General features: G+C 39.9%; 1 protein-coding gene across 3 annotated transcripts in view; it reads left to right on the top strand.

The window, feature by feature from the left end:
• Positions 1–25,706, top strand: part of ADAMTSL1 (ADAMTS like 1) — an 871,496-nt gene that overhangs the window by 699,917 nt on the left and 145,873 nt on the right. For all 3 annotated transcript variants that reach the window (XM_072728197.1, XM_072728199.1, XM_072728198.1), the window contains one exon: positions 22,215–22,425. In XM_072728197.1, coding sequence (XP_072584298.1) covers positions 22,215–22,425 — 211 coding nt within the window. The remainder of the gene's footprint in view (positions 1–22,214; positions 22,426–25,706) is intronic.

Genomic DNA, 25,706 nt, shown 5'->3' with positions numbered 1-25,706 from the left:
AAAAATAGTTTTCCATCCCTTTTAGATCCCTATGCAGGAAGCCATACAATTTAAGAAAGCCTTTGTATTTATTTTATAGTTGCTACAGTTTATTCCTAAACTTTCTTAACCAGCTAGAGAGGAGCAGATTAAAGGGGAGGGTATACATAGAACCTAGCTCCAAGCCAGATTTCTGTATAGCCCTCGCTGGGTTTCTTAGGTAGCTCTGGAACAAGAATCAGAACAGCTGGTTCTCATGGATTCCACCAAGCCTACCAAAGGTAGCTGTTGTTGGGACATTCCATTTAACTTTAACACCCAATCCAATATGGTGTGTTTTTTCTAAGAGCAATAATAAGATGACGATGATGTGGGAACAGGGGAGATAGAGTCCAAATATTCCTAAAAAGTGAATATCCTATATGATATGAGTGAAGAAAGTAAGACCTGTGGGCAAGGGAGGTGTGAGTACTGGAAATGAGCAGATGTGTCCTTATGGTCAGAAAAGCCTTTAATGAGTCAGGAAGCAATCAGAAAGCTTATACAAATAATGTTATTCCTCACTAGTTGTCTCCTCAAATATGTGTGGGAAAGGAAAGAAAGAGAGGAAGGAAGAAACTTTAAAAAAAAATGAAGGAGGGATCCCTGGGTGGCGCAGTGGTTTGGCGCTTGTGTTTGGCCCAGGGCGCGATCCTGGAGACCCCGGATCGAATCCCACATCGGGCTCCCGGTGCATGGAGCCTGTTTCTCCCTCTGCCTGTGTCTCTGCCTCTCTCTCTGTCTCTCTGTGACTATCATAAATAAATAAAAATTTAAAAAAAAATGAAGGAAAGAAGTAAAATCTAACTCAAGGTATAGATAGGGTATAGGGCATACCTTGCTAACCTTTGTAGGCCATCTTTGAGCAAGATAGGCTTTCCCTAACAGCTTCCATTTTGAGGAGCTTACAATATACAATGTGTTTATCACTTTACATACATTATTTTATGTAATTTTCCTCATATTTTTATGAGGATTTACTCTTCCTATCCCAACTACACCTGAGGAAACTGAGTCTTAAGAGGGATCATGTAACTAGCTGGTGGCACGTTCAGATTTCGAACAAGCTCTGTTTATTTCCAAAGCCATTACTAAAGAGCTTGTGGTTCATTCCTTGCCTCTGTTAATGATGTTTATATATTCTCCATCCTTTCCTTCCATCCCTCTTCCATCCCTTTAACCATGCCTCCCTCCATGCCTCCATCCATTCATCCCCTATCTTATTCTAGGCATGGGAATTACCACAGTGAAAAGAACCAGTCCTCTAGTCCCACTGAAGTTTATAACCTAGTGAAGATCAAAACAAGTTAACAGGCTCTTCATTCTTTACCTCCAGCAGATAACCTTCATCTCATAATCTCAGTTGCCTGGGGTAGAAGTAGACTCGCCAGTGTTTAAGGGACAGTGAAAAATTCATTATGGCACATGCTTCTCAGATCAAAGTCAATATATAGGAAATGAACCATGCTAAAAGAGAGACTGAGTAGACCTAAAGTGAATACCTTAAAATCCAGACTATGTCATTAGGCAAAGCACTCAGGTCCAAAAAAAGCAAAAAAGCATTTTTATGAAGAAATACTAAGTCATCCAGGAAGATCAGCCTGGGCCCATGAATCTGGAAGCCATTGGGTGGCTATCTCAGAGCTTTGCCTTTTTGCTCTGCCACTACTAACAACCACTGGGTTAGTTTATGTGTAATTGATGGTTTGTTCATGTTGTTAACGACCAACACCATTACTCTCTTACACATGTGTGTTCGTGCACATACACACACGTCTGTTTCCTCACTGCATCTCTGGTCCCTGACTCCTTTTCTACAGCACTGTCTTCTCTGACTCTTTCCTAGCACCTCTTTTCTCTCTCCCCCAGACTTAATTCTAATTACTTTGCCCTTGGACTACCCAAAACCCCAGATGACTCTTCTCTACCACTTGTGCAGGGCCTCAGTTCTTTTAACCCTTTTTCTTCCACCCACCTCTCATTTATTCAGTTCTACTCAACTAAGAATTAGGAAAGCAGAACTACCTAAACTAATTCACCCTGAAGCGTAAGTGACTGATCCCAGTCATTCATTCCAGCTTTAAGCCCATTGGCATGGTAGTGTAAAATCCGAGATAATATCATACAATTTACTCACTCGTTGGCCTTGGCAGATGCTTTAACTTTTCAGAACTTCAGTTACTGTATCTTTAACTCTTGGATAATTGTTGTGAGGATATGTATATTAAGTGCTTAGCATAGTATTCAGCACATATTAAGAACTCAATAATTAGTGACAGGTATTAGGTATGTTTTTTGTGGAGTTTTTTTCTCTGTAAGAAGTTGTACTTGGATTGGAGGATGAGGGTGGTATGTGTACACTTTAGAGAATGAGGGTTCTCACCTTTTTTCCTGAAGGAAGCAGAGATAAGCTCTGTTACAGAGGCAAGGGGATGCCTAGTGTAAATCAAGAATACCAATTTATACCTTGTTATATAAGCTCTAGCCCCTGGAGAGTGGGCACTTTCTGCTGGTTAGGGGAGAAGCCAACTCAGTTCAGTAAATATCTATTTAATTCTTGCTGTGTTGTAGGGTCTGAAGAAACAAACACACCTAAGACACAGACCCTGGGGCTAGGCACTAACATTTGTTGGTGGCTAGGACACAAACAGATCATTACTATGCAATCATAATGGTCATGGTAGAGATTAAATGGTTATTGTCTGTGAACATTAATAAGAGTTACCTAATTCAGATCAAGGAAAGGGACCTAGAAAAGGTGACCTCTGAGCTGAGTCTCTTGTTCTTAATAGATGTTCAGGTATTTTTTCCTGAAATTCTAATTAAACATGTAATTGTACTTGGATATAAACATGACTACTTGGCTGTTCCCTCTAAGGTCCCAATTCAGGTATTTCAAAGGCCTTTGGGGCAATGTTGTGTCCTGCCTTTCTGTCCCTTCAGCCTTCCAGATAAGCCTAAAAATGCTTGATTCCTCCCTATTATAAAAATATCTCTAGTTGCTCTCAATTAATTACCAGGGAGCTAATACATTTATGTTCCATAACCACAAAATACAATAGCAATGAAGCCAATTGTTTAAAATAGGCCAGGTTAATTTACTACCAGCTTTATTGAATCACTGTCCCTATGGGTAATACTGCAACTTGAAGCCTAATCGTCTGTAAGTTCCATGTCCTCTTAGGTATCATGCTACCCTCAGATAGCCTTGATGGCTCAGGAGATCGAGAAAGGACCTAGAATATAAGGCATTGTATTTGTGTTAGATCTTCAGGCAGTGGTGGAGAACTCTTGAAAACAGAAGTACCGCTTGGCTCATATAGTCCTGCCATTTCCCATTACAATTTTCAGTTGTAAATTCAAGGTTACGAACCCTTAGATTAGACAGTTTTGCAAAGTTCTCTGAGTTCTGTACAACTTGGTATTGTGTAAATACAAGATACTAAATTATTACTCTCTGTTATTTCTTCTTTTAAACCACTGCTTCATCTCTTGCCATATGAGATATTTCAGAGAGTTGGTTTTCAGGGCGCCGCTGTCCAATTGGTCCTCCAAATACTTGCTTATTGTGCAGATGCCATCAGAAGATTCGCTTAGCACACAGAGACAGCAGCATTACAGAGAAACCTCAGTTTGGGAACTGACCCTCAAATTGTTTTGCAATTTTAAGGAGTTAACAAAAGGGAAATTTATACCCTGGACTTGGTAAAAGCCCACATGCCAAATATGGAATTCTCCTTTATTAGAATCAAAAGTGTATGTGGGAGGACTCTGTAGATCATTGCTGAATATGTCCAGGGTGCTCTCTGAGAAGTTGAATTACGGTTCCTAATGATAGAAAACGAACCTTATATATCACTGATGCATTTACCAGGGAAATTCCCTGGGATTAAAAAAAAATCTCTGCTGGTGGTCTGTTACGCACCCCACCCCTACCACACCATACTTATCCTGCCTCGACTCCTTCCCCAGGCTAGCAACCCAGAAAAATCAAAGATTGCAATGCCCACAGTGTATACAATTTTAAGCTTTTTTAGGCCATGGAAAATCACAGAAGGAAACTGTTATGAACAAGGTATTTATTGATGTAAAATTCACCACAACTAGACAGATACCATTTATCAATGCTCTTTTTGTGAGGAAAATGATGCCAGAATTATAATGTGGGGGAGAGGCTGATAGTGGAGCCAGATCTTCCTCATAAGATGCACCCCACTGTCAAGCTCAATTTTTTTGGCACTTTTTTTTTTTTTTTCGCACTAATGGTAGGCCATTTTGTTTGCAACTGGGGGGAGACAGTAAGATGACAGTTGGGCCAGGAAAGCTTCCATTTGTCTCCTTTTTATCCTAGGTTACCAGTTAGGCACTTCCATGAACCTTCTGAAGGCACATCCCAGGCACACCTAGAAACACCTTATGTGAAAATGGGCATTGTCATGTATTTTCTCCTTAATTTAATGGAGGTTGACAATATAACTGACCCATGGTGGAGTGAAGTGAAACCACATGTGGGCTGGATTGACCTTCCCTTGATCTAGAAAAGAAAAGTGCTGTTTTCCAGCTCACCCTTGCATACTTAACTCCTCCAGGAGGGTAGTTCTTCAGAGCAAGGTTGGCAAGAAGTAGACTACTTTTCACCACACATGGTCTTGCTGCAGCTGTGTATCTATCTAGGTCTAAAATGTAGGCCCATGGATTGTATTCCTTTCTCTTGACATAAAGGTAGTGTTGAAATCTTATATACTTGGCTGTGATATAGGATATCTTCCTGCATCTTTTCATACTCATGTGTGTAACATTGCCTTTCCAATTTTTTCTCTGAGCATAAGTTAACTCTAAATCTAAGCCTATCCCAACATTTATGCCAGTTCCATAATTGTTTAATTGTTTGCTACTTATCACATTTGAGAACCTGGAACCCTCCAAATGGACAAACCCGTGTCTGACATGGATGGATTTTCTGAGCATCAAATGTATCCGGTTGTTCACACACACACAAAAAAAAAACTCTCTATCTAAAAATCAATTGAAAAGATGAAGCATGGGTTGGGTTTCCAGTCCTTTGGCAGGTAATGCTGATGGGTAAAGAGACTTCACCGTAAGTCCACAGTCTTCAAGTAGCATTGGGAATCCATGTTTGTAATGGCCACCAATTTTGCCAATCAGTTATTGAAACCTGGATTCTTTCACTTTGGTGACTGAAGGATCATGGTCACATGAGGAACTTGGTGGACATTAAATTCTCATCACTTCCCAGTCTGCTCTACTAGCACTATTAGTAGTACCAAAATATCATAGGGCTTTATTCTTTACACTCAAAAAAGCCACAGAGTGGCAGGGAGATTGGCTGATAAACTTGTCATCTGGAATCTAAAAATTTGATAAATGAGTCTCCCTCAGTAACTGGGGTTGCAGAATACCAGAATGTAACTTGGCCCCAATTCCCTTATATTACCTGTGAAGAAAGTGAGGCCAAAGATATTAAGTGACTTGACCAAGTAGCCATGCCTAGCAGAGCTCAAACTAAAAGCATGATAAATAATGGTCCCACCTTTTAACTGTTTATTACAAACAGGTGGAGTCCAAAAATTGGTATTGGTATATCTCATAATTGAGATCTAGACTCAGATTTCCTAAGTTCAAATCCTGACTCTGCTACTTAACAACTGTGTGTCCTTGAGCAAGTCACTTCACCCCCTCTCTATTCTCATTTCCTTATCTGTAAGATGGGAATGAAATAATACCTACCCCAGGGGTTCTGAGGTATCAGAACCCTTGACATAACCTATCATATGTAAGGCACTTATGTGAGTGCCTGGTTATTGAAGAATAGATTCATCCATTTAGGAATTTTCCAGTGCTAAAGGTGCACTAAGAAATAGAATCAGGGGGGCACCTGGGTGGCTCAATGGTTGAGTGTATGTCTTTGGCTCCGGTCGTGATCCCAGGGTCCTGGGATTGAGTTCCACATCAGGCTCCCTGGAGGGAGCCTGCTTATCCCTCTGCCTATCTCTCTGCCTCTGTGTGTGTGTGTGTCTATATTTATTTATATGTAAATAAAATCTTTAAAAAAAGAAGAGATGGAATCAGGTGACAGAATAGGAAACCCAGATTGGACATAATATACTCTTAAGAAAGATTTTTTTCTCTATATCTCATTAACACTACAGAAATAAATTGAGTATTTTATGTATAGCTAAGAAGATACTAGTTACTTCAGGTAAAAAAATCTTTTATCCTTTCCAAAGATAGATATATCAATCAAGAAGAAGAGCATTCCTTCCTCTTTGAGAGTGAAGAACAGTAGGTAAAGTGTCAGGTGGGATATGAATGGAGAAGGAAAAAAATAGCTGCATTCATAGAGCATGAGGATTCTGCTAGTAATTTAGTATGAATGAATAATAATCAAGAATTAAGAATTCAGTTAACCTCTATGTGGCACGGGGCAGAAACTCTCGAAGGTCTTTTGGAAGTCATGGATTCCAGTGCTCCTATTCAGAATTTAGTTACTAGGTTGCCCCACTATTTCTCTTTTCCTAACTGGGAAAATGGGTGGCAAGCTCTGAGGATCTGAGGGCAGCCAGAAAGTTCTCTGTGGCCTGGGAAATGTTGGGCTGCATGAAGCTAAACCCTTAATTATTCTAAGTGTGGGATAAAGCAAGCACAACCAAATGGCAAAATAGTTCCTCCAGTTTGAATATAGTGGTAGCAGTAATTCCAAGAAACCACAAGCCTCATTCTTTCTGTTGGTCTCTCTTGGGTATGAGAAATAATACTATAACAATAATGACAACAATAATATTGATGGTAGCTGCTAGGTGGTATTTTGCTCCCACTACTTATACAAACTACAGGCTAATAGGTAAGAACAGACTTAAGAATTCTAGAAACAGAACACTTAGAATGGAATCTTGGCATATATATATATATATATATATATATATACACACACACACACACACACACACACATAGTACATATATATATCCATATACATATATGCATAATAATAATACCTATGTCTCAGGTTTCCATGAGGATTAAATGAGTTAGAACATGTGAAGTTCTTATAACAGTACATAGTACATAACAAGCATCCCATTACTACTGGAAGCTATTGTTGTCATTGTTGTCCCATTTTACAGACAAAGCAGTTGGCATTCAAAATTGGTAACATGCAAAAGGGTTATAAAACACAGGTGGAAGTACATTCCAACCCTAGTCTGCTGGAATCCAAAGTCTGGATCAGACTGATTCTTTGGCATCATACTCATGTGCCTCCTACTTGATGAACATAACTCAGGGATTTAGGGCAATTCGTCACTGCTATTCAGATCCAAGTGTGTTTAAAAATAGTGTTCCAGGGATGAAAGTGCTAGCAATAAATGAGCATCATGGATAATCAAAAACAAATGAGGGGTTTAATAAGCCAATATAAATCCTAATATGAGGATTTAAATTTATTCAGACTTTAGCCTGGTAATAATCCCTTTAACTCACCCTGTGATAACAAAACATCAAAGAGTGAAACATACATTTGATGTGAAGAGATCTTTGAACCTAACTTGAAAAATAATTTTAGGTCATTTTTGTGTGGTCTCTTATGAAAACATTTGTGAAACACCTCACTCTTACTCCTCAAGTAAATAGCCTTCAGGGCTGGAAAGTGCATGGGCTACTGTTCTCCGTGTTCTATGGATGGAACATCTGTGTGTGTGTGTGTCTGTCTGTCTGTCTGTCTGTCTTTCCCTGTGTCAGTCCAGCACTGAGAGAATTAATCACACCCTACATTAATAGCTAACTGCATCCTCTCTTGATTCCTCACACATCAAACTCTGGAGACTGAGACACTGTGGGCAAAGTCCCAATGACAAAGGTGACTTAAGCTCACTACAGTTCAAACTCACAGCTCCTAGGACACTGCTGAATGATATATGCCTCATCGTGAAGACTGGGTGTCCAGCCTGCTCCCTTCCCATCCATCCTAAGGGTTGCCAGGCTTTGGTGAGAGTTTCAATAGGCCCATGGCACAGGGTAACACAGACACAGTGCTTTAAGCTGGCTCTCCACCATGTTTAATCAGATCACAAATTCAATTCAAACCTAGCTTGGCAGAGGAAAACAAAAGTGAGCCATTTCCTCTGGAGAGATCTCCCAGCCCAGGGCCTGGTCCTGGAGACCCGGGATCGAGTCCCACGTTTTGCTCCCTGCATGGAGCCTGCTTCTCCCTCTGCCTGTGTTTCTGCCTCCCTCTCTCTCTCTCTCCCGCTCTCTCTCTCCTTCTCTCTCTCTCTCTCTCTTATGAATGAATAAATTCTTGAAAAAAATTTTTAAAAATTAAACTGCTCAAAAGAAATGACTTGAAAGAGTGTATTAGTTTGCTGTACTACTATACCAAAGCACCACAAGCTGAGTGTCTTAGGAGAGGAGAAATTTATTCTCTCAACAGTTCTGGAGGCTAGAGTCTGAAATCAAGGTGTTGGAGGGCCAAGCTCCCTCTCTGTCTCTGAATCCTGTAGGGGAAGGATCCTGCCTTGCCTCTTTCTAGCTTTGGGTACTTTGTCAGCAGCCTCTGGTAGATGCATCTCTAACTTGCTTCACATGGTCATTTACCTGTCTGTCTCTGTGATCAGATTTCCCCTTGTTATAAGGACACTAGTCATATTGGATTAGGACTCACCCTATGACCTCATTTTAGCATGATTATCTCTATAAATACTCTTTTTCTAAATAAAGTTACATTCTGAGGTACTGGGAATTAGGATTTCAACAGACCTTTTGGGGAGAAGAAAATCCATAATTGAGGAGTTTTAGTAAGGAATGCCACCTGCAACTCAACAAATAGATGGAGATCTTTATGGCCTGAGTTGATGGATGTCAAACAGTCCCCTTAACCGCAACATCCTTGATCCCAAGTCTTAAAAGCGTTATATTCTACTTGGGACAATAACTAGAGAAAAACATTTAAGCTAATAGAATGACATCAAATAAGATGCTCTACCTTCTTAGGCTTCTTACAACACCAGGTAGTCAGTGTTGTGAAATGTAAACATGGATCAAATGACAGTAAATTTGATAAGGTGGCAAAGAGAATACAGTTGATACTGGTTGGAATAGATACTGGGAATAGAAATCTTCCCCGAAAAAGAAGGGCTTGAATCAGACCTTGGGGTAGAAACATGGACAGCATTCTAGGCAGAAGTTGGAAGCAGATTCAAAGATGTAAACAAAGGAAAATGGTATTTTGGGAAGCCAACACATGGTTAAGCTTGGCAGAAGCTCACTCTGTCTGAGGGAGGTAATCTGAAAAAAGGGAGTTCATCTAGCAGCAGAAGACCCTCAGTGTGAAGATGTTAATCAATTAAGATAATGTAGAGAAAAATAGGAATAAAAGCCAAAAGATAGTTGGAGGAAGAGAAAGAAAACCAACACAATGACATTTGTGTTTATGATCTTAGTAAATCCTCCTCTGATCTGACCAGAAGAACAACCCTGTGATTATTTTCAGTAGGAAATTTCCACCTAGAATTCCAAGCAAGCCAACTAAAATCTCTAACTCCCAAGGGCAGAATTGATTTTGCAAATCATCTCCCCTTCCAACCTGTTTCTCAGGAAGTTCATATCTGAATTTTAAACAGCCAGCAGAAATTCTCCCTCATTATAATGTGCTATCACCTAGAAGACAGGGTGAAAATGGGAAGGAGAATTTAGATGTTAACTAAATCAAGCTGCTTTTTAGGTAAATAGGCACAAGGGCATTTCTTTGACAGTGGGATATCATAGAGGTGTTAGGGGTATGGGAGGGAAGGCTGAAGATACTGTATACATTTGGGCCTCGTTTTGGTGCCATTTGCTGTTTGATATGCTCCATGAAGGAGGTAGATTTAAAGCAAATGGCATGCTGGTAATGAGATAGTAAATCTATATGTAGCTGCAAATGGCATTTTTAAGGCTATTCATTATTTTTTTAAAAAAAGACTTGACAAGAATTATTTGCAATGTTAACAGCTATTTTTTCTTTTCTTTACCTTTTCTTTTAAGACACGATTTGAAAGGTAAGGCAAACCCTCCTAGATTAAGTAGTCACTTTGACCACACTATTTTCCAGTGGAAATGAGTGCTTTGCCATCTCAGGTGTTTGGTAATCCTGACTATAAATATTTTTATGGAGCCAAAACCTCATGCCAAACCAGCTGACTTCAAGAGAAGCATGGATGTATCTCCTGTTTCCTGAGCTGTGCAAGCTACTCTTTTACAGAGAGCCCTGATTCTCATGGTGCTACTTATCATATATGCTTTTGGTTCATTTTTGGCCTTCAAAATATTTTTACTCCCTATTACCTAATGCCTCCTTTGATCTTTTCATTTATCTTTTCCTAGCCCACTTTAAGGAGTTTTCTAAAATACAGAGGTTGTATGTGCAGATACAAATCCATCTGCTATGGCGTGTAACTGTTTTTCTAATCCTGTCTATCTTCCTGTCTGTGACCTTCACGATACCCTCCTTTGTTTCTAGCAGGGTAGAAGAAGTTAAGCTGAGTTCCCTTCCCAACTTTGGGGAAATCACTTGTCTCTTTGAGCCTCAACTTGCTTGTCTATGAAATGGAGATAGTAATGCCTGCTTTGGGTACTTCCGAGGTAGGAGGATCAAGCAAGATCACATAGATGAACAGACCTTATAAATTGCAATCAGCTGTATAAATGTAAGTGGTTATGAGCTCCATGCTTCCTGTCTTCTGAAATTCTCTAGTACTCATGGTTCAGTCAAATCATTTAGCAATTAGCTCATTGATATCACCCAACATTGTTTGCTATGTTTCCCGGGCATTTGTCAGTTCTCACCATCTCTGCTGAAAGCCCATTGAAGATCATGAGCACATTTCCCACTTCTGGATCTGTCATAATGCTGAGCAGTGAAGGCTTAAATGGTAAGTTAATGAGGGCAGGTCGCAAACGTCCTTTTCCTCAGTGTCCATAACATATGGCTACTGTACCTGTTTCACTCCAGGAAGAATCCTCAGTCTACTCATTTAATCTCTCTCCTCACAATAATCACCCATGCATTTAACAAACATTTGCTGAGCACCCAATAATAACAGTTCACAGTAGATAATGTTTAGAGAGCCTTTAATCTATGCCACTGTGCTTAAGGCCTTTTCCATAGATGTTCTTATTTAAATCTCATGATGACTATTTGAAGTGGATATTGCTATTATTCTTATTTTAGATATGAGCATACTGTTAAGTAACTTACCCAACACTGGACAACTTAGAGAGTGGCAGAGTTCAGTTCATTCATGGATGATGCAGTTACAGAGCCCAAGATCTTCTACATTATGCCACAAAGCCACCCTGAGCATCTGTGATGTGCTGGACACTGCAGTAGCACTGGAGATATTAAGGAGATATTATAGGTCACACAGCCATTGATACCTTTGTGGAGTGCAGAGTCTAGTTAGAAAGACGGACTTGTAGACAAATACCTAATGAAGGTGAGTCCATGGGATGAAAAGAATGCCTTTAGGAGGAAAGAGACATTAGCATGCTGCAGAAGGAAATGTCTAGCTCTGCTTCATAGGAAGCATATCAGAAAAGTATTGGGAGGAGGAGGATATTTAGAATCTAACCTGAGAGTCAGAAGAGTTTGCCAGCCAGAGAAGATGGGTGCTCATCCAAGTGTAGGGGTGACCTGAGATTAATCAGAAAGGTATTTTCAAACTCCTTGTGAAGCACACTATAGGCCAGCCAAAGAATTGAACCCTGGCTTGTGAGTAACTGGGAGTTAAAGAATGTTTTTTATAACTTTTATTTTAAAATAGTTTTAGTTTTTAAAAAAAGTTACAAAAATAATAAATAAAAATTGTAAAAAGTTACAAAAATAGGAGACAGGTCTCTCTTACCATTTCTCTTGGTTCCATAGTCATTCACATTTGGGGACCATCTGAGAATAATTTCAGGCAATACACCACTGCATTTTAACTTCAGTGTTACTACCTAAGTATAAGGATGCTCTCCTAAATAACCTCAATATAACCATCAAAACTAAGGAATGGTGGGATGCCTGGGTGGCTCAGTGGTTGAGCATCTGCCTTTGGCTCAGGGTGTGATCCCAGGGTCCTGTGTTCAAGTTCCACATTGGGCTTCCCCCAGGGAGCCTACTTCTCCTTCTCCCTGTTTCTGCCTCTCTCTGTGTGTCTCTCATGGAAAAATAATTTTTTTTAAAAAATCTTAAAAAAAAAAAAACTAAGAAATGGCATTAATTTGGTACCATCATCCACCAGTTGTCCCAACAATGTCCTTTATATTTATAGATCCAAGATCCAATCCAGGGCTACATGTTACATTTGGTTGTCATGTCTTTTTTAGACTTCCTGTATTTGGGACAGTCTTTCCCTGTCTTTCATATTCTAGATATTTTTGAAAGACTCTAGTGCAATTACTTCATAAAATGTCACTCATTTTGAGTTTGCTTGATGTTTCTTCATGATTTTTAAATTTTTGACAGAAGTATGCTGCATTTTTCTCAGTTCATGATATCAAGAGACCGTGAATGATGTTGTGTCCCATTCATTTCTGATGATGTTGATTCATTATTTGGTAAGATGATCTCAGCCAGGTTTTCACTGCAAAATTAATAAGGACAGGGGAAGCCTGGGTGGCTTGGCGGTTTGGTGCCTGCCTTCAGCCCAGGGCATGATCCTGGAGACCCGGGATTGAATCCCACATCGGGCTCCCTGCATGGAGCATGCTTCTCCCTCTGCCTGTGTCTCTGCCTCTCTCTCTCTCTCTCTCTCTCTCTCTCTCTCTCTCTTTCATGAATAAATAAATAAAATCTTTAAAAAAATTAATAAGGACATTGCACTTATTATAAGTAACAAGTGTTTTTATGGGGAGATAACCTGAAACTAAGTAAATACCCTATTACTTATCGACCTTTTCACTGACCAGCATTATATTCATTGATGGCTCTTGCCTGAATCAGTTATTATTACAGTTGATAAACAGCAGGCTTCTAAATTCTATCTTTAAGATTATTGACCTAATTTTATTAATTTTATTATTGATGGCCTTCTAGATTATTACTAGGCACTCTAGAAGATAGAGCTTTCTCATCTTATTTATCCGTTACTATCAAATTGTCCCAAACATGGCCAGTAGGAGCCCCTTCAAACTGGCTTCTGGATTCTTTTGACATATACCCTGTCATTCTTTGAGCACTTCTCACTTTTCTGGCACAACAAGATGTTCCCGGTTCACTTTTTACTTTCAATTCCCCTGCCCCAGAGCCATTTCTACAGAAACTGATTCTTCAGTAGAGAATGCTGTTTAGAATCTAAAATCTGGGCACTTGGTGTGCTTGATTTTACTGAAGTGTCTTTGGTTTTAGGCCTCTCAGCAGAGAGATGTAGGTAATATTGCATGTATATATGTATGTTTACATTCATTTATACCTGTTGATACAACTGTGTCCATCTATGTACCAATCCATCTGTTAAAAACTATGAGTTCATACCAATTTCAATAGCAATCCAATTCCACAAGGCTTATTTTAGTCATACCACTTGTCATTTTTGCAACTCCTTTCTCCAACAGTAAGAAATCTGCCTCCCATTCTCCTTCATGTATTTATGTATTCATTCAGTCTTCCCTCAATGTGTGATCTCCAGGGCCCCTGGCCCAGTGCTAAGCCCTGTCACATGCCATTGAACCACTCCACACTAAGCCTCATGCTAAAATTCAGTTCCTAAAAAGAGGAAGAAAAAAGAAAGTTGTGGTAGGGAGCCAGTTAGAAAATTCAACTCCAAACACATAGTGTCCCCTCGCCCCCAGTGGGTACATTGAACCAAAGCTGAGCCTGGATATACTGGTCTCCACCCCACGGAAGCTTGGCTCATGCTTCAATTGAGGTTTTTAATCAGAGGAAGTAAGTGGCCAGATTCACATTTTGGAAGCATTGGGCTGTATAAATTGGAAACTGGGAGATATAGAGATAACCTGGGAGCCACCAGTAATAGCCCAAAACCTTAAAGGGGCATCTAGTCCTAAACAGGGTCCCAGTTGGAAAGGAGGTTTTCTTTGTCCTACCTTAGGCTTTCCAGAGCTGGCCATGCTCCATGGAGTCTGATTTATTATTGCTTAATTGCTTTCTACCTCCTGACCTCAGAGACATTCTAAAGGAAACAGATATCTTTGTGGAACTTTAAAAAATCATGGGATAGAAATGTTAGGTAGAAATGTCAAGTTGAAGGATTGCACACAAGTTTAAAGAATGCGTCTAACAAATAATTGAAATTTACATGGTGTTTTGCCTCTCAATAACTACATCTTTAAATTTTGAATAAAGAAACAAGGCCTACTTTGCTGCAAAAATACAGGGTAAGGGAAGGTTCTTAGGGCATATGTTGGGGTGGGGAGAATCTACCATTAAAAATTATGTGCATTTATACCAGCAACCAACGAGTTGCTGGAGGCAATGGCCAATTCCTTCTCTAAAAGGGTAGGGGAGAGAAACCTTGGCAACTCACAACAAGCCCTTGTCCAAAAGAAGTAAGAAATTCCTCCTTTTATATAACTAATACAAACATAAACTGCTAAGAAGTGCCAACCACTATGGGTCCCTGATTGCCCACATTATCTCTGATGGCCATCTTTACAAAAAACAAACATATCCTTGAGTGGACCACACTCAGCCTTTGCCCATTTGTTGCCAAGTACCATTGCTGCTTCACTGCAATAACAACTCCACATATATTCATAACCTGGGCTGGCATCAGTGTGCTGGTTTCTATTATTTAAGAACAGACTGTCATTTGTCATTTCTGAAGTTATAAGCACCAAGGATCCTAGAATTGCATCTTGGATCAACGTTGTACTGTCTTTTCATCATAGAGGTCTATTCATCATCCTCACCCTGAGGCAGTATAATATTTCAGCATGCAGGAGCCAGGCTACCTGGGTTTGAATCTTGATTTTCTTGTTTACTAGCTGTGTGACTTTGGACAAGTTACTTGACCTTTCAAAATCTCTATTATGTCACCCTGTAAAATGGAGGAACTTATAGTACCTTGTTCATAGGGTCGATGTAAATAAGAAGTGAGTTCATATATGTATCCCACATCTTGGATGAGCTTATCTCTGAGTCCTGCTAGGACCTCTGTGAAAGAAGCTGGGATGATGCAGAGCTGGGGCTTATAAATCTATGTGGTGGCATCTGTGATGGGGAGCAGCTCCATTCTCAGCACCTTTGTGTCCAAGTCATAGTAGACTTGGATGTGATGCATGTGGCATTAACATCTATGCGAGACCTGAGAATATGCATTCTAGGCCATGACTAATTAATCATTTAACTTCTCCAGGCCTCAGCTTTTTGTTATTAAAAGGCAGAGAATAATAGTACCTCCCTCACAGAGCTGTGGAGAGGATTATAGGAAACAGTGAGTTTACAACAACTAGCACAGTAGCTGATTCGTTGTAAGCTCTGTATAAAGGTTAGAATTACTGTTGTTATTGGCAGTAATGTGTGATGTCAGCTAGATGGCTGTCACATCATGTCTTAATGGCTTGTGGCTAAAGGGTATCTGCCCAGGCCAAGGCAAGGGGCTGGCCAGACCTAGGCAGAGTGACAGGATCAGCATGCAGTAGGCTAGACATTGGGCAGAACTACAGTACCAACAGGAAAACAAAATGGGAATTCAGAAACCAATGCTAAAATTTTAAATCCAATTATAAACACAGGCCTACCCAAGTACATCTGACGTTGGACAGAGGGCAGGAAGACTAATCCCAGCCTTGAGGGGTGGGAGGTAACCCTCTGTCTCCTGTCTACCCTTGGTCAGGAGACCACGTGTTGGACAGCGTCCAGCCTGACACAACAGGGCATCAGCTGTGATCTGTCAGCTTCCAGAGCCTTTCCTATAAGGAGGTTTTGACAAAAAGGACAGGAATATGAAGAAGGTCAGAGAGTGAAAAAGGCAATAAAGCAAGAGAATGCTGGAAGAACTAGAGTCTCCATAACATTTTGGCCAAGGGCCTAACCATGAAGCTAAACACCTGAAGCCTGGAAGCTGAAAGAAAACATAGTGATCGTGTTTACCATCTTCCTTATACAGAGCCAGGGTTCTTTAGCCAAAACCATCAGGGCAGATGTGTTTTGGAATTCAGAATTTTTTATACTTTAGAAATATGTTAGGATTACTGTAACATAAATTATGTATTACCCCTAGTAAGTTCTAGGGGGAAATGCCATAATCCAGCAGTCTAACATTGCCGCAGTAAAATGTGTAAATATTTGCACTAAGTGAGATGCAGCCTATAAAGGCATCATGTCAATTCAGGTTCAGTCCTGTCACCAAATAGTTTGCACCACACTAAAGAAAACTTTGTGGTGTTCAGAGATTTGGGGACTTTGAAATTGCTGCTGGCAGTTGTTCAGTGAACATAGCTGAAATGACTGACCAGTCAAGTATCTAAACCAAAGGTACACACACAGTTCATTGGGGTTCTACATGCTTGAGTCACCTCAAACTTACCAAGCATCTATGTTCTAGGCACCACTCTACATACAGAGGTTACAGTGATGTACTGGTTTTGTATCGCTGCCATAACACAGCACTACAAACAGGGTAGTATAAAACAATAGAAACATATTCTCTCACAGTTCTGGAGGCATACATGAAGGTATCAGCAGGGCCATGCTCCTTCTGAAACCTGTGAGAGCAAATCCTTCCTTCCTCTTCTAGCCTCTGCTATCTGCTGGCAATTCTTGACATCCCTTGGCTTATAGATACATCACTGCAATCTCTGTCTCTGTCGTTCCATGACATTCTCCCTGGGTGTCTCTTTCCTTTCTTAGGAAAACACCATTCACACTGGATTAAAGGCCCACCCTACTCTAGTATGATTTCACCTTAAATGGTTATATCTGCAATGACCCTATTCCAAATAAACTCATATTCCAAATTATTGGTGGTTAAGACTCCAACATACCTTTTAGGGGTATATAATTCAACCCATAACAAGTGCTAAACCAAAATAAACATTGCCTCCTGCTCTCATCAAGGTAACAGTGGAGCAGGGTAGTCAGATTACAGATGCATTGAGCACAGCAAAGAAAACACTCAACAGAGTAACAGTAAGAAAAAAAATTGTAAACCATCTATAAAGAACTTATCTTATAAAGATAAAGAACTTATCTCCGTAACATAGGAGGAACACCTACAACTCAATAACAACAACAAAAACTAATAATCCAATTTAAAAATGGGCTCAAGACTTGAAAGACATTTCTCCAAAAAAGACATAACAGTGGCCAATCAGTATATAGAAAATGCTTAACATCACTAATCATCAGAAAATGCAAATCAGGGGCACCTGGGTGGCTCAGTTGGTTGAGCATCTGCCTCTTGATTTTGGCTCAGGTCATGATCTTAGGGTCACTAGATTGAGCCCCACATTGGGCTCCACACTAGGCAGAGCCTGCTTGAGATTCTCTCTAACCTTCTCCCTCTACCTCCCCCTTCTCGTGCTCTCTCTCCTCTTTCTCTGTAAAAACTAAATAATAAATAATAAAAGAAAATGCAAATCAAAACCACAATGAGATAATCACCTCATGCCTGTCTGCATGGCTATCATCAATAAAACAAAGGTCTACAGGGACACCTGGGTAGCTCAGTGGTTGAGCATCTGCCTTCAGCTCAGGATGTGATTCTGTGGTCCAGGATCGAGTCCCGCATCAGGCTCCCTTCATGGACCCCGCCTCTCCCTCTGCCTATGTTTCTGCCTCTCTCTTTGTGTGTCTCATGAATAAATAAATAAAATCTTAAAAAAAAAAAAACAAAGGATACAGTGTTGGCAAGGATGTAGAGATATTGGAACACTTGTGTATTGTTGGTGGGAATGCAAAGTGGGTGCAACCAGTGTGGAAAACAGTATGAAGGTTCCTCAAAAAATTAAAAATAGAACTACCATATGAGCCAGCACTGAGGATTTATCTAAAGGAACTGAAGTCAGGATCTCAAAGAGATATTAGCACTCCCATGTGTGTTCAGTGTAGCACTATTTACAATACCCAACATGTGGAAACAATCTAAATGTCCTTGAGCAGTTGAATGGATCAAGAAAATGTGGTATATTGCATACAGTGAATACTCTTCAGCCTTAAAAAATAAGTCTGCAATGTCTGACAATATGGATGAACCTCAAGAACATTATGCTAAGAGAAATAAGCCAGTTATACAAGAACAAATACTGCATGATTCCACTTACATGAAATATCTAAAAGAGTCAAATTCATAGAATCAAAGAATGGACGTTGATTGCCAGGGGCTGGAAAGAGAGGGAAATGAGAATACTCATCAATAGGCATAAAGTTCTAGCTAAGCAAGATAAGTAAGTTCTAGAGCTCTGCTGTACAACATTGTATGTATAGATGACAATACCATATTGTACACTTAAGAGGGTATCTTACGTTCTTACCACAATAAACTTCTTTTTAAGTGTTGAGAATTTCCAAAGGGGGAGATATTAGTGAGACTCCTAAAGTAGGCATATTTTACCCAGTTGAGGGCTTCATCCCTGAGGAAGTACCATTGTCAATGAAGACATAAAGATGAGTAAAAGCCAACCAGGCGAAGTAGGGGAAAAGCACTAATGCCTGCATTCTCCGAGCTCCTTTCCCCTATCATCACTGAGCTTGTGGGGAAGCCAGGCCCCCAGAATTCCAGAGAAGGCCTGTAAGTGCCTCGCAGGCTGAGAGCCACAGCCAGTCCTGCCCCCAGGCTGACTCCTCCTGGCCCGCAGCACTGCCTCAAGAAGTAGCCAAAGGCACAGAATGTATGAAGGTACTATCAGCAGCCAGCTGGACCCAAGGCTCAAAGTTGTAGCCCCTATGCAGGGAAATGAGGGGAAAGTCTCTATTTCTAGCCCCCTTTTTATTTTCCTTTTGGCCTAAGTTGATTTAAATACTTTCAATCAGCAAAGTACTTAATATTCAGATAGCTTCTGCTGACCTCCCCCCTTGGGAAGGTAATGTACTCTTATCATGGGTAAGCAGATATGTCTGTTTTGTGAGTTTGATGAACAGTGCTGAAGTGACCTTATGGCTGCCAAAATGCTTCTGCTTCAAGTTCCCAGTGACTGAATTTCTGCCAGAGGTGGAGGCAGGAGTGGGAGCAGTAGAAGTGCAGAGCCTGTACTGTGACAGCTTTTAACCTTGGACAACATCCACTGTGTAGGCAGCTCCTTTATGAGACACACACATTGTGGTCATCGGTATTGAGCATGGTTGTTGGATTTTATTTTATAGCCACGGCATTTTAACATTTCACTTAAAAGTCGGGGGTTGGGGGGAAACACCTTTTTTTGAAGCACAATAAACATAGAGAAAAGTGCATAAATCCTACATATATGGCTTGGTGACTTAACAAAATGGATCCAGATCTAGCACCCAGATAAAGATAACATCCCAGAATCCCTTCCCCTCAGTCCCTCTCTTCTAGTTACTGTGCACCAAAGTTAACCATCATCCTGATTACTAACATTAGAGATTAGTTTTGGGTTTTGAACTTGATATAAATGAGAGCACAGGATGAATTTTTTGCTTTTGTGGCTTTCCTCAATTTGATGTTTGTGAGATTCATCTGTGTTGCTTGTTGTTATAGTTTATTCTCACCATTCAGTGTTCTTGTACAACTATATCATAATTTTTTTATCCACTCAACTATTGATGGATATTTGTAATGTTCCCCATCTGGGCTATTATAAATAGTGCTGCTTTGAATATTCTTTTATCTATCTTTTGATGAAAATATGCATGTTTAGAGGGGAGAGTATGCTTGTATTAGTTGTCTGTCGTTGCATAACAAATGTCCCCAAATCCCAGTAGCTCACAATAAAAATAAATGTTTTTTACCTCTCACCATTTAATGAGAGAGGCATCTGAGAGCTCCTTGGAAAGGCAATTCTGACTCAAGGTCTCTCATGAGGGTCCGGTCATCTGAAGGCTAGACTGGGTCTGGCAGATCGGCTTGAACTGTAGCTCAGCCCTGTGACTGGTGAGTTGGTGCCAACTGTCGGTGAACAGCTTTAGTTTCTTTGCATGTGGATTTTCCTGAAGATTGTCTGAATGCGCTCACGACATGACAGCTGGCTTCCCCTGGAGTGGGCAAAGAGAGAGCCAAATGGAAACTATATCCTTTTAATGATTTAGCCTTAGAGGCCACGTAGCCTTGCTTCTGCCTCATCCTAGTCATTACAAGTGAGCAGCTAAGTTCAGCCCAGACTCAAGGCTTCATCTTTAGAAGAGAGAGGTGGCAAAGAATGTGTGGATATACTTCAAAACACGACATCTTAAAGCTAGGAATTACTCAAACTAAGGATCTGAAAATAAGTTTATAGAAATTCACACAAGGATCTAAAATAAATATATATTCAATCCAGCCTCACCTCTTCTAGTCACTTAAAATGTTGTGAATGTTTATAGGACAATTTTCAAAGTATTTCCAGGAGACAGTGTGGTACAATAGAACAGAAAATGCCTTTGGAGCCAAATACACCCGTGTGAATCCTGGATTCACTATTTACTAATTGTGGGTTTAGGGCAAGTCAACCTCTTAGATTTTCAAATTTCCTCAGTTATGAAGTGGGTGAAATCAGTAGAGCCTATCTCATGTGGTTCTGGAGGTAATTAAATGAGATAATGGGTATAAAGCTCCCATTGTGCTGGTAGGTCCCTTCCATTTGCTCATTTATTCAGAAATTATTGACCATGTACATTAACTATCTAGAAGGGCCTATAATGAACATTGTGAGTGATACAAAACGGATGCAGACACAGCTTGCCTTCAAGAGGTATAAGTTCCAGTGGGGCCCGTGACATGCAGAATAACTATAATGTAATTGAAAAAATGATCCATGTCTGGAGCAGGTACACATCCTTTAAACATGGATCAAATTTGGATACGTAGGAATGGAAGACATGTTGAAGAATAGATAAGGCAAGGACAAAAAGTATTGCAAATTCCAAGTAACAGCTTGAGTAAAATCAGAGCTGGCGAACCAGGGGGCGTGAGTTGAGAATAATGAAATTGTTTACTACCCATATGACTTAAACACAGGATAGACAAAAGGAAGTAGTGGAAATAGGGGTTAGTAAGGTAGTTATGTATTAGAGTAGCAGAAAGAGATTGAAAGAGTATGTCCTCAGTTTTGCGGTCTGATGAAAAATGTTGAGGCCAAAGATTTTTAAGCCAGTTTTCAAGGCTAGCTATAAAAATCTAGGAGGGCCTAGCTACTGAAGGGTCTACTTGGCATGCTTTTCTTGGCTAACTTCTGTTTGTAGAATTTTTGTGCCTCACATTGTAAAGAGAACTTTCCAAAACTGATCATTAAAGAATACTTCCTACTCGAAGCCCAAGTGACTGAGCTTTTTCCTTATCATTCCCATTTTGGGGGCTGCATCAAGAAAGAAACGGAGTGGTATTATTTTATGGGCCCTCAGCTCACTGTAAATGTACTTCTCAAGACTTGGCCATTTGGAATGGCCAATTATGCACTCAAGTCCTCTCTGTGTATTTGACTTCTACTTCCAGATAATGAGCCATTCTCTCCACTTATTTTCCCTCAAGAAGACTGATCTATTTAGCAACCTTTACTTTTGTTACATTCCCCAGTCGCAAGCAGTGATGATATTTATACATAAGACAGAGACATTTCTATGCTATGTTGGAAGTTTAAAGGAAGTTGGAGCCAATGACCTTTCACTTTGAAGCCAAAGAAAAACAAGCACACATTTTTTAGTCTTGCTAAGAATGGGGACCAGACAGATTATGAGCAAGGCTGTTCAATGCATCGTGCCCAAAACCTTTCTGTGCTCAAACCTCTGTCAGATCTAACATATTGCTTTATTTTGATGAAGTTTGTATAGTTCATTGAAATTGACATGGTTATGACCTTTCTTGGTGATCTTGTGGGTAAAAATGGAGGTTGTATTTTATCACCCTCTTTGTGTATTCCAAATGAATTCTAAAGCATGTTGGAAAGGATGTGTTCTAGGCTTGGGATAGAATTCCTAGCCAGTTGTATGCTGAAAATTCCCACGTTCCTAAGGTATGTGTTTCTACTCTATTAGCAACACTTGACATCATGATGTTCTCTGCACAGGTATAAGGATGTCCTCGTCCTCTCTGATTTCTTCCCAGGTGGGAAATTGGCAAGTGGAGTCCATGCAGTCTCACCTGTGGGGTAGGCCTACAGACCAGAGATGTCTTCTGCTCCCACCTACTTTCCAGAGAGATGAATGAAACTGTAATCCTGGCCGATGAACTGTGTCGTCAGCCCAAGCCCAGCACGGTGCAAGCTTGTAACCGCTTCAACTGCCCCCCTGCCTGGTACCCTGCACAGTGGCAGCCGGTGAGTTCTGGGGTTACTCAATACTAGAGTTTGTGTATATAACTCTGATTCAAGGCAGTGGGACATTCTCTTCAAGGAATTTTGTCCCATTTAAGGAATGTTCAAGGTCTGCTTCTCCTTCTCTCCTAGTACTCTCTCAACCTTATTCAAATCCAGATATTTTTATTATAAATACTGTGCTCTTTCTATGGTTCCACACCATTGTCCTCCAAAAGCAATTCAAGATCCTTCTGTTAAACCAAATATAGTCATAATAAAGTTTTTACCAAACTCTGAAAACATTTGTTAAAATAAGGACAATGTGGTTGGTTTTCCATGTAGCTAAATTTGTTCTGAATTTGTGCCCTTTCTAGTTTTTTGCTGTTTTAGGATTCTAAGAGGCCAGGGTGCTAGGCAATGACTTTTCTCTCTCTTTTTTTTTTTCTCTTAAATATTATTACTTACCAAAATAAAATTAGAAGTCAAATCAATTCCAGAATTTTAAAAAATTTTCCTGGTCCTATGAATTCCAAAAGTCTAGGAACTATTGTTTTAAAGCAGGGGTTGACAAACTGCAGCCCAAAGCCAGATCCATCTCACAACCAGTTACCGTAAATGAAGTTTTATTTGAACACAGCCATGCCCATTCTTTTATATATTGTCCATGGCTGCTTTTGCACTAGAAGGGCAGAATTACGTGGTTGTGACAGAGACCATTTAGCCTATAATACCTAAAATATTCACTCTGTCCTTTACAGAAAAACTTTACTGACTCCACTGAAAGGCATGCATAATAATAATTCTCAACCATTTTGTAATATTCTATCTCAAATTAATATATATTTCTCAAACTTCAGTTAAATAATTTTTTGCATGCCTCTAAAAAAACCCAGAAATTTTAGATTATTTTTTTAATTAATTTATTTATTTATGATAGTCACACAGAGAGAGAGAGAGAGAGGCTGAGACATAGGTAGAGGGAGAAGCAGGCTCCATGCACTGGGAGCCTGACGTAGGATTCGATCCCGGGTCTCCAGGATCGCGCCCCGGGCCAAAGGCAGGCGCCAAACCGCTGCACCACCCAGGGATCCTGAAATTTTAGATTATTTGGATAGAAACTTATTTTGCGTTTCTTCTCCATGAGGATACCAGATGTACCTATAAAGTGACAACAATGGTCACAAAAAGTAATCCTGAAAGGTGAGGGGGACATGCACCCCAGTTTTACTAAAACAGTTTTTCACTCTCAAAATTATTCCAATTGGGGCGCCTGGGTAACTCAGTCAGTTACGTGTCTGACTCTTGGTTTCAGCTCAGGTCATGATCTCATGGGTTGTGGGATGGAGCTCCACATTGGGCTCCACTCTCAGGGGAGTCTACTTGAATATTCTCTACCTTTGCCCATCCCTCTATTTGTTCTTGCTCGCTTGCTCACTCTCTCAAAATAAATAAATCTTTTTAAAAAATTTAAGTGTGTCAATTAAAATGATAAATTATATGATTATCCAATTGAGAGAGCACAGCAGCTTACACACCCTTGCCTTAGTGCTGCCATTTCTATTCAGCCACGCATCAAAGGTCACTTTTCTACTGTCACTTGGCAGAGCCCGTTCCTTCTCTCTGCCCATCTTGGGACTATGATTTAGTAAAGCATTCAAAGAATCAAAGAGTAATCAGTGAAAAAAAAAACTCTAAAATAAAAGCATCTGGAAAAATAAATTGTTTCCTTTTACAACTTAAATATATATGTGGCTAAGCTCAAAATACCGTGCTACTATGTGATGGTTTGTGGAAATCAAAGGATGTTATGTATTTTGAATGCCTATGTACCAGTGTTCTGTTAAGAAATATTATTACACACCTAACTGAAGTTAATCCTCATAACAACCAGTGAAAAGTAGATTTTATTATCTTCATTTTGGATTTGAGGAAACTGAGGCTCATACAGGTGGCAAATTTAGGGTTGGCCATCAACCCAGTTTTATGTGATCCTTTCCACATACCTCATTGTTGGAGACTACTATGGCTGAAAGAGCCATCAGGGATTACATATGAGTCCCCTTGTTTTACACATGTTGTAACTGCAGCCTAGATATGGCCTTGCCAAGATCATAAAGCCCGGTCAAGACCCAAGGTCTCCTGGTCCTAGTATACTTACACTGTTAGTTTTAACTAGAATGAACCCATGACCTCAAACTGCACCACTAACTAACTAATGCCAACCCTAAGGCAAGACGAAGAATCAACCCAAATCAACCTCCACTGCTATAGTAAGTCACTGTATTATTAACTCATATCTCTCTATTAGGTACATAGTAAGTTCTGGGTTACATGTTTATTGAATGAAAAAATGCATAATTAGGTCATATCCACATCCCCTGAAAATTCTGACTTTATATCTTACATGTTTGTTTTATGGTTATGGGTTCTAATGTTGACCTAGCAGTGAAACTCAATGAAGCACCAACTTCTTTTTATTTTTTTAAGATTTTATTTATTTACTTATTCATTCATTCATTCATTCATTTTAGAGAGAAGGAAAGCACCTGAGAGCAGAGGGAGGAACTAGGGCAAGGAGGGAGAGGGAGAGAATCTGAAGCAGACTCTATGCACTGAACATAGAGCCCGATGCGGTGCTCCATCTCACAACTGTGAGATCATGACCTGAGCCAAAACCAAGAGTCAGATGCTCAAGCAACTGAGACACTCAGGTGCCCCCAACGTCTTTTTAATAGCCATACATGTTGCTAAATAATGGCAGTGACCTATGACTTTTTTTCCTCAGTTTTTAGAGCATATCCATTTACATGACCTTTTTTGGTCTATTGCTACCACCAGCACCCCCATGCCCAGTGTCCCTGTTTAATACAGTGGATTTCCAAAAAGTCAATTATTCTTCCATTTTCCATCTCCTAGGCCTGTTAAGATATAAATTTATTTTGGAAACTTCTACTTCTTTCCATCAGGGAGAGGCCTTTGAGGTTGAGTCAGATTTAAGTCCATTTTTCAGGTCAGGAAACTAACAGCAAACAGCTTTTTGAAGTTCATCCAATGAGCTACTAACTATACTTTATTAAGACCTTTTGGAAGTATCTTCTTTATACCTAATACATCGTAATTATGAAATATATTCAAACATAACAAGAAATAAAAAACATAGAAAGTGAGAGCCACCAGTGATTCTATCCTCTAGAGAGAACCTCTGTTAGGCAAGTGATGTGCAGGGTCTGTTTTAAGAATCCTGTCATTTTTAGGAATCCTTCTAAACCTAGAAGCAACCACAGACTATTCTTCTTATATAA

Source organism: Vulpes vulpes, chromosome 12 (assembly GCF_048418805.1).
Source record: "Vulpes vulpes isolate BD-2025 chromosome 12, VulVul3, whole genome shotgun sequence".
Lineage (NCBI taxonomy): Eukaryota > Metazoa > Chordata > Mammalia > Carnivora > Canidae > Vulpes > Vulpes vulpes.
Note: the sequence above shows the minus strand (reverse complement) of the source record. Positions and strands in the feature narration are given on the sequence as shown.